Here is a 14,326-nt window from a genome sequence, read left to right as displayed (position 1 = left end):
TTTAATTCTCTTTATAATGCAAATTTTATTGGTAAACGGGCTTAGCAAACTACTTGCATGTTCTTATGCACGACTGTGATCAGTCGCACCTCAAAAACAAACAAAAACTTTATTATATAAGCTACTCGTCAAATCGTTGTAAAGTTATTTTAATTTTTTCTGTTAAACAAAACATCTAAATGGATACTTTCAAATCTTTACCTCATGAAATCTTGGAAATTATTTTGTCTTATGCTGGAGACCATGTAAAGAATAGCCAACTAATGGCTGTAAATAGGAATTGGTATAATATATATTTATCACTCGTCTACACTGCCCCCGTCATCGATTTGGATTCTGAACCCTCCGAATTTTATGGTATTACGGATTCCCCGTTTCGTCCAGGGCAGTACACAACGTCCATTACTTTTCGATCTTTTAGCCCAGAGCCAGAATGCACCCAAAGCAGGCTTTATCGCTTAATGATGCATACACCCCACGTTAAGGAAGTCAAATTCCACAAGATTAAAAACGTTAAAGCGCAAGGGTGGGAGTATTTTTATACAGTGCTCAAAACTGCAAACGCCTGGAAATTACATTGCTTACCAGACGATTGGAAATTAAAAGCTGTAAATGATAAAGCCGATAGGACATTGATTTATTCGACTTACTTGGAATGTGCGCAACATTTGAAGCATTCAATTAATTCTCTCCGTTTGATGAAAAAAATGATGCCAACGAATATGGATCTCAGTTTTTTAAATGTATTAACCGCGTTGCGATCCTTAAATATTACTAAGGGTTACCTTAAGAGCGTATACGACTTGGATCTTCTGCTTCAACACGTCCCCATGCTGGAGGAGCTCGAGGTGGATTTCAAAAAGACAAGCTTCATTTCAGATCATAACAACGGTGGAATAATCCTGACTAGAGAGTATCCGAGTATAAAGACACTTAATTTCCGTTCCTTTGTCTTTCAAACAGACCAGCAAGCATGCATATTTTATGCAAATTTCACAGGCCTTAAAAAACTATACATTGCAGGCGTTCAAAACGAACTCACACTAAAACCAGAAACAGCAAAGAAGTTTTTCACAATGCTTTTGTCACTTTTGGATTACGATTTTAAGCTTCGTGGAGCTTTTATTGACAAGTTTGATTTCATCAATGCCAACTATCTGCAAGAAACACACGCTTCCGTATATAATCATAAAAAGAAGACCGATGCGGTCGATATCCAAAAATCAAAAGACTTCCCAGATGGGATGATAAATTATTATTTTACAGATGATCGTGCTGTTGCTACGCATGTTCTGTTAAGATTGGGTCCCTATATACAGCGAATCCAGTTCAATAATGTGGATAATAAAAATATTCAACACTATCTGGAGGTTATTTTCAGTAACAAGCACAAAAACCTGCACACTATTGTTTTCAATAGTCTCGCTTTCCTGCAGCTTTCCAAGGCTAACTTTTTCTTCACAAGTGGCATCCAAACTATATTGTTTGATAATTGTAAACTTTCCGAATATGCTTTGAAAGAGTTATCATTGCACTTTACAAATTTAAAGGTAGTTAATTTTAAAGATTCCGCGTCTGATGAATCTTTCGATAATAGGCGGATTAATATAATCCTGCCAAACACTGATATTCAACAACTCTCGGTAACATGTAGTAATCCCCTTTTAAACCTCATTTACACCATTTATCCCGGAAGTTGGGATCCACGGATGCTTCCTTTCGTTTCAGTCACATTGACAGATGAAGGTGTTACAAGATACTATTATACAAGAGATGAAAGGGTACCAGAGATTGTGGAAACAACAAAAAAGCATTTTAAACTGGTTGAAAAAGGGACATTAGAAGGTTATGTTGATCTCACTACAATTGTAATTATCCACGTTAAATCGATCCGAGAACTTACATTGAAATTAAATAATAATCTATCACGCGATATTATAATGGTTTTCAAACCTTTAAAAAAGCTTTAAACAGTATTTTAGTAATAAAATTAAACATCATTTGTTATACTCATAATATGTACATATAAAAACTATTTAATGTTTTCCAAAGAAAAAGTTAACCCCCCCCCCCGTTGTGTGATAATTGATGGACACAGGCATTCGAGAAATAAAAACTTAAAAACAAGTTCACTTGTGCGTTTCACATCTAGTTGTTCACACATTTAATATAGTTCATGGTGTTTAATTAAGGCTATTTGGATGTTAGAATATCATTTCAATATCGTTTGATCGGTTGCTGTTTAATTTTAACGAAAGCTTCTGGATCGACCTAACGGAGACATTTATAATTTTAAAAAAGTCTTTTCTCGGGACCATTTTTGCGAGCAATTGAAATTGTGTTTCTGATGTTTCCACAGCCACGGGTTTGTCTTCGCCTCTAGTATAATAGTATCTTGTGATGCCTTCATCTGTCAATTTGATGGAAACCAGAGGAAAAGTGTGTGGGTTTTCCATCATATCATTGTAAAGACTGCGCCATCTTAATTCATTCAAATTATTTACAAAAGTGACACAAAAGGGAAGGTTATACGATATACAGAGAGTATGAATATCCGTCGATGGCATGGTAATATTTATCCAAGAATACCCAAAACGGCAGCTTTTAAAGTGGACTGTGTCCAACTGTGTAAAGCCAGCAGATAACACTTGGAGAGATTCTTCAGAGAATTTGCAATCATGAAACGTTAAACTTTGGATGTAGCTTGTATACAATAAATCTGCTTCGGTAAGCCAATACAAATCGAGTCCTTGGCATACAAGAGCATTAATGGTTATGTATTGGGTACTAAAAAGACGCTCCAAAAGATGTTTTGTATAACCACTTTCTAAAAAAACAAGCTGAATTTGCTGCACATGCGGGCCCAAGCGTGACAGAATATGTCTTGCAGTAGAATAATCATATTTTACCATTGCCTCGGGAATCCGTTCTGTTTTGCTGATAATGATGGCATCTCTATCTACACCACTCTTACCATGGACAAACGCATGCATGTCTTGTCGACAGTTTTCATTAATAAAATCCGACATGTCAATGGCATTTTCTTTGAAGCGTATGTGATAAGCTGAAAGTGATGCGAGCATTATAAAAAAATTCTCAGTTGTTTCCGGTTTTAGACTGAGTTCATTTTGGGCACATGTAATTTGTAGTTTTCGAAGTCCAGTAAAGTTGTTATGGAATATACATACTTGATTATCTGTCTGAAACACGTAGTCATGAAAAGTAAGTATTTTCATATTGGGATACACTTCATTCAATATTGGTCTGTCGCTGGGATGATCATAATTGAATCTTGTGATTGAAAAATCGACATTGAGCTCTTCCAGTTGAGGAGTGTATTGAAGTATGATATCCAAATCGTTTACATTTTTCAAAAAACCTCGATTGATATGCAAAGATGATAATGCGACAAGTTCATGTAAAAAGCTGACACCAATATTCGTTGGCATATATTTTTCAATTAAGCGCATTGAGGCAAGCGAACTTTTTAGATGCTGGGCACATTTTAGATAAATGGAATACACTACAGGAAGATCAATTTGTGAATCTACACGACACGAGTCCCAATCATTTTGCAAATAGCGTAATTTCCAAACATCTGCCGTTTTTAGCACTTTATAGAAATACGCCCAGTCTTTCTCCTTGACGTCCTCAATATAATTGAATTTGACTTCTTCAACATGGGGAGTATACATCATTAGGCGATAAAGATTGCTTTGGGTAACATCGGTGGTGTCCTCTGCTTCAAAATATGGAAAAGTGATGGAAGTAGTCCACTGCCCTGGACGAAATGGAGAGTTCATAATGCTATAGTATTTAGAGCGATCACAGCCCAAACGGATACATGGTGCCTTGAAAACGACAGACAAATGCATAGTATACCAATGCCTATTAACAGACATCATCCGACGCTTTTTAACATGTTCTCCAGCATATAAAAAAATGATATCCCATATTTCACGGGGTAAATACGCGAAAGCGACCATAAATGTTTGTCATTTAAAAAGAAGAAGATTCAAAAAAGGGCTAATGTAACTTTATAATGAGTTGACGATGAATTTGTTTACGTTTTAATGTTTGCTTTGGATTTCTACCGATAACCTGATCGTGCATACAAGAACCACTACGTCACTAGTTTATTTATATATATATATCTGATTAAAGTAATGGCTTCCATTTTCTAAGATTTGGGAGCTGAAAACTATTTTAATATTCCAGACACGTGGGTCAGTTTGTTTTCAAAGACACACAGATACTCAAAATATAATGTTTGATGGTTGCGGATTTTACAGTCATGATTTTCAACCGTAATCAGCTTGCTTTACAATTATAAAGAAAATTCATTTTGAATGCTGTGGCTTTAACGGATATTTATACAATGACAGGTTCAATATAATTATGTCAGACTGGTGTTCACCAGCTCTGTATATCGTGCTACAGACCGATAATTGATAATCTCGACGATTATGTGCTCAAAAAATGGGAATATCCAGTGCTTATAAGAGATACGCCCACTTTAATTTCAATTTCAATCGCTCTAGCAGATGAGGGTGTTACAAAACATGAATGGATATCGTTGGTAGTAGAAACAACAGCGCAAAAAAATTTGTTACTTGAGAAAAGAAGCCACCTCGGAGATTGCAAATTATACCAAAAGTATGAATATCTATACTATATCGATCCGAAAAATTTCTTTTAAATTGCATGAAGATAATTCATCAAAATATATTCAAATGATTCTCTAACATCCAAAAAAATTTTCAGCATTGTATTTTAATTATTTATTTAACCAAAAATCATGCATCAATTTAATGTGTGCATAACTAGAAGACATGAAACTCACAAGTGAAAATTTTTCGAGACTCTTTCTTTTGGATCAAGTGTTCATCAATTACCATACAATAGTTTTTTTTTATTCCTTTGAGAAACATCTTTCAATATATATGAGTACAATGAATATTGTTTTTGTTGCATAATTAAATACCTATAAAATCTTTTTGGATTTCAGAAAACCAAATGAATATCTTTTGATTGATCCTCATACAATTTCAATACAAGCTCCCGAATCGATTTAACATGGATATCTATAATGTTAGTAAAATTTGGATTCTCTAAGGCCTCTTCTGTGAGCAGAAGAAATTGTTGTTCTGTCGTTTCCACAGCTACTAATATCCCTTCATTTTCTATGTGATAGTATTTCTTAGCACCCTCATCTGCTAAAGTGAGTGAGACCAAAGTGGATTCGGGTAAAATTTTCAAAGGTCTCATATATATGTCAAAAGGATTGTATATAGAAAAAATTGACGATGCCGGAGACGATATGCGGAGTTGGTGAACATTAGTCTTTGGCATGATTATATCGATCTGACGACGATGGTTATATCCATCAAGTGCACAATCGCTAAAATGAATATTCCCTAGGTTGGAAAAACAGGCCAGTAACACCTGAAGATTTGGTTTCGAAAATCTGCAGTTATTGAACGATATGCTTTGGATGTAACTTGTAAACACCAAATCTGCTTTGATAGGGGTCATAATTCTAAGCTCATCGAAAACAATAGAGCGTAGATTTCCGTGCTGATTACTGGAAAGGGCCTCCAGAAAGTCTTGAATACATGCATCGTTTATTTGGGCAAGTTCCAGTTGCTGTATATTCGATCCCAAGCTTAACCAAATACGCCTTGTAGCAACACGATCATTCGAAAACGTATGTTGTATCGTTCCGTCAGGGAAGAGCTTTGATTTTTTGACACAGACGGGGCTTTTGTTGGAACTATAACTATGACCGGACAACAAAGCATGATTTAATTGCAGACAGTTTTTGCTAACAAAATCAGACTTGCCAATAAAGTTTCCACGAAGGCCAAAATTGTAATCCAAAAGTAATGAAAGCATTGTAAAAAATTTCTTTGCTGTTTCTGGTTTTAGTGTGAGCTCGTTTTGAATACCTTCAATGTGTAGTTTTTTGAGGCCTGTAAAATTGGTGTAGAATATGCATGCTTGCTGATCTGTTTGAAAGACAAAGGAATGAAAGTCAAGTGTCTTTATACTCGGATACTCTCTAGTCAGGATTATTCCACCGTTATCATGATCTGAAACGAATCTTGTGTCTACAAAATCAACCTCGAGCTCTTCCAACTGAGGGACGTGCTGAAGCAGAAGATCCAAGTCGTATACGCTTTTAAGGAAACCCTTAGTGATATCTAAGGATCGCAATGCAGTGAATACATTTAAAAAATTGAGATCCATATTCGTTGACATCATTTCTTTCATCAAACGGAGAGAATTAATTGAATGCTTTAGATGTTGCGCACATTCCAAATAAATCGAATAAATCAATGCCATATCAGCCTTATCCTCTAAAGATTCTAATATCCAATTGTCTGGTAAGTGACGTAATTTCCAGGTGTTTGCCGCTTTGAGCACTTTATAAAAATAGTCCCAACTTTTCTTTTTAACGTTTTCAATCACACTAAATTTGACTTCTTCAACATGTGGTGTACACATCATTAAACGATAAAGTTTGCCTCGGTTGACCTTCTTAGTATACCTCTTATCCTCTTTGAAGAAGCGAAACGTAATGGAAGTTGTCAACTGCCCTGGGAAAAACGGAGAATACACAATGCCATAAAATTTGGAGCGTTTAGCGTTCAAATGTATTACCGGGGAAATGTAGGCGAGTGATAAATACATATTGCACCAATTCTTATTTACAGCCATCCATTGACCCTTCTTTGCATGGTTTCCAACATAGAAAAAAATGATGTCCCAGATTTCACGAGGTAAAGATTCAAAAGTGCTCATAGATATTTTGATAATAAAAGAAAAAGGTATAATAACTTTGTAGTGATTCGACAAGTACATTATACAGTATTGTGTTTGTTTGTTTGTTTGTTTTTTGGGCCGACGGACCACAATCGTGCATACACTTTTGACTGTTCTTACCAAGCCCGTTTTAGTATCTTTAAACAGACTACATCGACTCATCTAAAAGTGCGGGTTGTTGAAACGCTGCCTCACAATACTACTGTTTCATTAAGCGTAAAACCAATACATGATGTAAAATAGAGTGTTTATTTAAAGTAAATGATGTGTTTCTCTTAGTTTCCCAAAAAAAAAAAAAAAAAAAAAAAAATGTCATTTACAGGACAACCATCACAATACGTTGGAAACACAAAAAGGGTTTCAAGAATCAGTATGAACATGAAAGTAACACACAAATAATAGTGGGGTGGGTTTGTCTCTCGAAAAATATAAACCAAGCTTAACTGCCGAGGCAGTCAAGCTAAGATCCGAAATGTTTTAATAATGGCCCCTCCTATCACACCCTATAAAACAAACCATGCATTACTTAGGAAAAATCACGAGTACAGTTGATGTGAGGGTTCAAAGGGAAGGTCCAGTCCCCCATCCCCACCCCCAAATTCCCAAACAAGGAACAGACCCCGCGCGGCCTTCCACTTTTTTAGGGATGAAGTAAGCTCCACGCCACATTGGGTAAAAGTAAGGGTACATCACAGTGGTTTAGGAAGATGGGGTCTGACATCAGTGTCCAGTACACACACATACTTAAGTTTCCAAAAATATAACAGGAAGTGGGACAGACCCGCACAATCTGATCATTTTGAGAGAAGTATACAATGAGAGGTGGAAATAAAGGGAAAAGAGCAAAAAAAAACACTCGCACTGTTGCTTATACAGAAACTTTTTTTTTTGACCGCGGTAAAGACCTCTTTGGCAGTAGATCCTTTGCTTCAGTCTTTTTCATATAAGATGAAAAATTAAACAGGAAATAATGAGTGATTGCAGCGTAGTGATTAAAAACCTTTTGTTAAATTGAAAAGGTCCCCAAGATGTTTTTGCATATTCCGTTCATTTTTTTAAAAGTCAAGTCCTGTGCCCGCCCAAATTTTCAAACTTATGTAAATGGTGATACCACCCAAACGTTTAACAAATTACTGGTACTACGTGAATTGTTTCTTTGACTCCTTCCCAAACAGCTCGTTGAATGGTAAGTGGTATTTACCATTAAAGATAGTAGCTCTGCTTGGCTATGCACAAACTGAACATGCGGCGTAATAGACCCTATAATTATCATTGGCACTAGTAATATAGTCTACAGATTAAATTACACATTTAGCATGTCTCTTATGGCTACAATGCGGGATGTAAATCAAAACATACCTGTATTACTGTCGATTTTTCGGCCGATGCTTTAAAGGTTTCTTGACCCTCCGGGCTTGGTCCTTTGTTTCATCTTTCAAAAAAAACGGCCAAACAAAGTATTGGTTCTTTATTCAGATGATATTAACTTTTTTGTTCATTAGTTATAAAAGACAAACTGAACACTTATACAAAACATTAAAATGGTTTTCAGTTCGTCTAATTCTTAGAAAACGTAAACTGTTTGATCAAATCACAAAAAAAGTAGTCAGTGGCTTAGTGGTTATTACATGCATGAGCTCAGCACAAAGTTATTTGGGTCCATGCACGATCATGTCATTGGTAAAAATCCAAAACAAACATCGGAACGAATAGTTATAAATCAGCACAAGTCTTTTTTTTTTCTTTAAAAAAAAAATATGGGCGTTTTCGAGTACTTACCTCGTGAAATTTGGAAAATCATTTTTTTATATACTGAAGATTTAATTGAAAACGGTCCAGTGATGTCTGTAAATAAGCATTGGTACAATATGTATAAGTCCGTCACCTTTGAAGCACTTACCATCGATCTAAGCTGTGCTCAATCTGAATATTATGATATTCTAAACTCTCCATTTCGTCCAGGGCAGTGGATTACCTCTTTTACGTTTCAATCTTTTAGCGCAGAGGCGGATTACACCACTAATATTGCTGAAACCAGACTTTATCGCTTGATGATGCATACGCCCCATGTTAAAGTAGTCAAATTCGATCACATTGAATATGTCACGGCTAAAGACTGGGTCTATTTCTATAAGGTACTAAAGGCGGCAAACGTTTGGAAAATATGCTGTTTGCCAGATGATTGGAATTTGTATGGTGTAAATAAGCAAGTTAACCTGAAAACGGTGTATTCCATTTATATAAAATGTGCACAGCATCTGAAGCACTCACTTCGCTCAGTACGTTTGATTGAACAGTCAATGCCAACGAATATCGGTCCCAGTTTTGTGCATGAGCTTGTCACATTGACATCTTTAAATATCACTGAAGGTTATTTAAAAACTATGTCTGATTTAGATATGCTGCTTCAATACACTCCTCAGCTAGAAGAACTCAGTGTAGATTTTACGGGCACAAGGTTCAATACAGACCAAGAAGACGACAAAACAATTTTGAATGGGGTCTATCCCAGCATAAAGATCCTTACCTTCCATGACTATGTTTTCCAGACCGACAATCAAGTATGCGTATTCAATAACAATTTTACAGGACTTAGAAGACTGCACATTACGTGCTTTCAAAATAAACTTAGTATAAACCCGGTAATTACTGATAATTTCTTTATGGTGCTCGCATCGCTTTCAAGTTATCACATACACTTCAGTGGAAATGCCATCGGCATATCAGACTATATAATCAAAAATTGTCGACAAAAATTGCACGTGTCTGTTAATAACAAGAATTATGTAGATGAAGATGCCATCACTATCAGCAAAACACAGCGTGTCTCCAGGACAATGATAAACTATGAATTCCATCACGAATATTCTAATGCAAGACATATTCTGTCAAACCTGGGTCCGAATGTCCAGCAATTTGAACTTGGTAACTCAGGAGAAGAAGTTACCCAAGAAATTTTGGGTACTGTTTTTAGCTCCCACCAGGAAAATATACACGCTCTGGTATTCCAAAGACTCAAATTCAAAAAGTTCGACAGGACTGATTCATTGTATACAAGTAACATCCAAAGTATAACGTTTAATAATTGTCAGTTTTCTGGACAATCTCTCGAAATGTTATCAGCTCAGTTTACAAAGTTGAGCAAGGTCCGTTTTAAAGGATATCGCTTGGTTAGACGTCCCAAATACTTTTGGGCAGATATTAATATGCCATCGACTGATTTCCACACTCTCTATATATCGTATGCCTTTCCACCTCATGTCTACTTTGAAACGATGGGTCAATTTGCACGGTATAATGGTGATTATGTTGTGCCAAAAACATTATGCGCATCTTCTTTGGTTTCAATTACATATGCAAAGAAAGGTACGACAAAATATTATTATACAAGATATAAAGCAAAACAAGTGCTTGTGGAAACAGCAGAACCACAATTTTATCTACTCCTAGAAATGAACCCGGATGTAGTCTTTATTAAAATTACCGTTAAATCCATCCGGAGGCTCTTGCTTAAATCAGCAGTAGCCCATTAAAGAAGATCTAGATGATTTTCTAACATCCATAGTCTTCGATTGTTTCCAAATATTTCAATAAAATACGCCCTTTGTATTCATTTTTATTAAAGACTGATTATACTCAAAATTCTGAGTTAACTTCATAACTTTTCTTGTCTGTAGTTATTAAAACTTTAATCAGGATATACCTTTTTAAGCACAATATAATTGGCTGGGGTGTGTGTTACTGCCCGCATATCTGCACAGTGCGTCAAGATGCAATAACACGCCACATTACGCTGGAAAAGCAGATTTTCAACTTTTATTCTCCGGCGTCTCTAGTGACTACTTTTCCACCTCATTGATCTAAAATAAAAAGGGGGGGGGACCATTTAGGTGTCAAAACTCCACACAATTTAGGTACCTAAATTTGCATTCCCCCTAATTTTAAAAGCTTTTAATCGAGCTTTTAATGTTTTAAAAACTTTCGGAATAGTGACATGTTTTGTTTTTAGGCACCAAAACTACCCCGGCTCACTATCAATAAACTCTATATTGTTCTCTTACTATTCTAAAGTATTGTTCTATCACTATTTTAAATTAAATAAAAATGGGAAGAACTTTAAAAATAAATGGTAAAAGAAGATCAACTAAACCAGTCGAAGCAATTAGCGATGGCCATTTAGTTTTTGCTAGTAGAGCCAATGTCACCAAATTTTTGTCTTCGCCTAAGTCGTTGTTCGGTTTGAAAGAGTCAAGAACCGGTTCGTCCGAGCCAGGTTTTTCACAAGAAGCTCAGGATCGTTATAACTCATGTAAGCGTGTTAAGATCGCCTCATCAGAAGTAACTGCCCAAGCGACCCCTGACGAACTTGAAGTAAATTTTGGAAACCCCTCAGATGATCATTTTGAGGAGGGGCAAGAAGATTATGGTGTCTGGATCGATGACGAATGCGAGGTGAATCTGGACCCTAGTTGGAATATCGCCAATCTGTTGCCCGAAATTGAGCAAACAGCTGTTGAGATCGAGGCTGATCAAACGGTTATCGAGACCAACAAAAATGATAAAGCCCCATTTAGCAACTACAAAACCAAAAAGATCAGAACTCACCTCCGGTGGAAAAACATCATGCCTCTTTTTGTCCAAGCATACCTTGCCTTCTTGGATAGCAACGGCTCGATCCCTAGTATGAAGGATTGTGGTTTGGGTGACTCAATTGATTGTTTTTGCGCTGCTAATATGCAAAAAACTGCGTTGGTTGACTTGTTTTTCTGCACGGGTAAAGTCAATGCTTGTACATAAGTGTTTATTGAGTACTAAACAAATTTAACATCCAGAGGTCCAGAAAAACCAACCATTTGTTTATTGCGGTAACTGCAAATCCTTGCCAGTTGCCCTAGTTGAAGCTGGCATGTTTCCTGTTTCACCCACGAAGCCAAATGGGGCAGTCCATTTTAGTCTTTGTGATTTCTTCGTAAAGCTCAGAATCAATTTTGCTGGCTCTGCAGAGAAGATCGCTAACTTCTATAGTGAGCTTCTTCAACAAGGCGTTGCTGTTGATAAGGTACACGATATATTAATTTGTTAAAAATAATGAAATCTCTAATAATCATTTATAGCAATGTTTATCAGCGGAAAAATGCGCCAGCGCTATTCTTTTGTACAGCAAGATGATAGAGCTAGCTGAACAGGAAGTATCCAGGGGAACAGTTTCCACATCATGTCCTGCTTGTCCTGAGGTATTTAAAAAACTGAAACCAAAAGACTTTTTCCAAATTGACATACTTTTTTTTTATTTACCAGATTGATTCAAAAGAGATTACCGACAAGCAGTACGTGATGTTGGATGGAAACTTCCGCCTTAAAGGAACAAAGTCTCTTGCGCAGAATGCCGAGTTGGAGACAATTGCAGGTCTCGAGGGATACGGAGAGCTGTGGTTGAGTGAGGATCAAGTGAAAGAGTTTGAGAAAACCGATGACCAGGTAAACTTTAAGCGTCATATTTGTTATATCAAAATGCCTGCTTTTAGTGCACCGCTGCTGATGCTCTAAGGTATACAAAACCCCTTTTCTTACAGTTGTTTTTGGGCGCGTGCAACTACACCACTCAAATAATTTTAAAATTTGATCTGAAATCAGGCGGAGGGTCTCTTCTTAAGGACAGTTACTTTTATTAGGGACAACCAGGGTACGCGCAGTCATAATTTCGGATTATGATACATTAATAAATACCAAGAGGTCAATATAACTTATCTTATTGAACTAGATACAAATTTATTACAGCCAACATGTATGTGTGTGTTATAGTTAAATTTTTTGCTTCTCGTTGGACTTCACCTTAATATTTCTGCGTAATATTAAGATCAAACGAGCTCAAAGGTAAAAGAGTGATGATAAAATTGTCAAAACAAGAATAAATCGTTCAATATACGTTTATTTGTAATTATTACATTGTTTTTGATTGTATATTCTTGTTTCCAGGTCTAAAGGATAGCCAAATCACAGGTCTTACGCTGTGACTGCGTGCACTTTGGCTATTGATTTGTGACGGTTCCTAATTTGCTCTTCTTGGTCTTTTATTTTGTTTGTCGTCGGGATAGTTCCCCAAATGTCCTGCTCAATTTTTCTTATAAAACGATGGTGATGAGATCTTCCTAGAAGGCTTTTCCCTTCATTATCTTTTTTTTCTTTCTCTTTATTTTTACCTTATTTTTCACTTCAAGTCAAGGCGTTTATTCTTTTTTTATTCTGAAAGCCCAACCAGTAGTGGTAATGCGTGAATAATTCATATTATGTTTCTTTAGTTACTTATGTTCTTTTAGTTGGTTTCATTTTTTTATAATACATTTTCTTGATAAGTCTGCTCTAAAAAATCGTTTCATTGGAGTCCCAACTTATCACTATCCTTAAGAAAGGCGTTTGAAATTTCCGGGTTTGATCTAAAAAATTAACGAGCCACAAAAAAAAAAAACTTCCTAAATTTGCACAAAAAATATATTTGTATCCTTTCCCTTGTTAACCAGGTCTCCTTCCAATTATTATTATTATTATTGAAGGTAAGTCATACTTGTTAATAGTACTGATCAACAGTGTTACATTTACTAGCTGTTTAACATTTAAATAGCCTTGTTTTCCTATGATAAGTGTGATCCTCCTCAAGAGTTTGGTGATTCCAAAAAGCCCACTAAACACAATCGTGCCCTTCATCAAAAGTACGCGAAGGTTTCGTCAAAAAGTGGTAATTGTATAGTGATTTTAGAAATATCCAAGTTTGAGAACTAAAGTGTTTAAAACTTGTAGGAGTTAAAAAGTCTGTAATGAGAAGTGATGATGGTCAATTCCATTGTATCTGTGACTATTTTACAAATGTACCTGTTTCAATCCAACGTCATGTTAGACAATGTGTTAATTATGGTATGACCATGTTTGATGGATTGTGTTACTTTGAAACTAACTTCATTACAGACAGTCAACCACCATCGACTTTAAGTCAGGAACACGACAATAGCCAAACCCGTCCAGTCGATGTTTCGGTAGAGGAAATTCAGACCGAAGCAAACTTGAATTCTAATCTGATCGATGGTATGAATGTCGCCGACTTGTTGGTAGGACTCGACTCGATCCCTGCCTATGATGGGGATAATGATGAAGGTAGCGAAAAGTCGGGTAGTCCTCTTTGTGAAACGGGTAGGTAAAATATAAATCCAACTTATCATTGAAGTATTTATAATCTTTTTTCATTGATATAGAGTACAATACAAGTCTCAGTTCCCATGAAGTGGTCATTCACCGCTTGTCAGGTGCTCTTATCTGTCTTAGTTGTTCCTTTGCCGTTGAGCCATCCAATCTAAATGGTCACTTAACGAAAACCCATAATGTCCAAAAAGATTGGTGGAAAATCTACTTGGGGGAGGGTACGTTTTATGACTTGGAAGATTACTTGCATGAGCTTGGGGCAAGAACCTTCCGTGACATGGGCTTGTACTATGCTCCCAATAACAAGCCT

General features: G+C 36.3%; 5 protein-coding genes across 5 annotated transcripts; 3 read left to right on the top strand and 2 right to left on the bottom strand.

The window, feature by feature from the left end:
* Positions 1-179: 179 nt before the first annotated feature.
* EV154DRAFT_477354 (uncharacterized protein) lies at positions 180-1,970 on the top strand (the record flags this gene model as incomplete). The annotated part of the gene is made up of 1 exon (XM_051598097.1): positions 180-1,970. The coding sequence occupies one exon, from the start codon at positions 180-182 to the stop codon at positions 1,968-1,970; it is 1,791 nt and encodes a 596-aa protein (XP_051461971.1).
* A 234-nt stretch (positions 1,971-2,204) lies between these two features.
* On the bottom strand, positions 2,205-3,728 carry EV154DRAFT_495298 (uncharacterized protein; the record flags this gene model as incomplete). Its single annotated transcript, XM_051600020.1, has 1 exon — positions 2,205-3,728. A coding segment is annotated over one exon (1,524 nt), but the record flags the coding sequence as incomplete, so codon positions are not given.
* Positions 3,729-4,833: 1,105 nt separating this feature from the next.
* On the bottom strand, positions 4,834-6,816 carry EV154DRAFT_495296 (uncharacterized protein). Its single transcript, XM_051600019.1, has 2 exons — positions 4,985-6,816; positions 4,834-4,931 (listed from the first exon to the last, which is right to left on the bottom strand). Exon 1 carries the CDS (start codon positions 6,802-6,804, stop codon positions 5,005-5,007), a length of 1,800 nt encoding a protein of 599 aa, XP_051461969.1. The 5' UTR covers positions 6,805-6,816; the 3' UTR covers positions 4,834-4,931; positions 4,985-5,004.
* A 1,768-nt stretch (positions 6,817-8,584) lies between these two features.
* On the top strand, positions 8,585-10,442 carry EV154DRAFT_495295 (uncharacterized protein). The gene has a single exon (XM_051600018.1). The coding sequence runs from the start codon at positions 8,667-8,669 to the stop codon at positions 10,356-10,358; it is 1,692 nt and encodes a 563-aa protein (XP_051461968.1). The 5' UTR covers positions 8,585-8,666; the 3' UTR covers positions 10,359-10,442.
* A 430-nt stretch (positions 10,443-10,872) lies between these two features.
* EV154DRAFT_495294 (uncharacterized protein) lies at positions 10,873-12,520 on the top strand. The gene is made up of 4 exons (XM_051600017.1): positions 10,873-11,599; positions 11,658-11,884; positions 11,940-12,059; positions 12,124-12,520. Exons 1-4 carry the CDS (start codon positions 10,930-10,932, stop codon positions 12,370-12,372), a joined length of 1,266 nt encoding a protein of 421 aa, XP_051461967.1. The 5' UTR covers positions 10,873-10,929; the 3' UTR covers positions 12,373-12,520.
* The last annotated feature ends 1,806 nt before the right edge of the window (positions 12,521-14,326 follow it).

The sequence above is a fragment of the Mucor mucedo genome (assembly GCF_025094135.1).
Source record: "Mucor mucedo strain NRRL 3635 chromosome Unknown EV154scaffold_10, whole genome shotgun sequence".
Taxonomy (NCBI): domain Eukaryota; kingdom Fungi; phylum Mucoromycota; class Mucoromycetes; order Mucorales; family Mucoraceae; genus Mucor; species Mucor mucedo.
The sequence above is the reverse complement of the archived record's forward strand: the minus strand, read 5'-3'. Positions and strand labels throughout refer to the sequence as shown.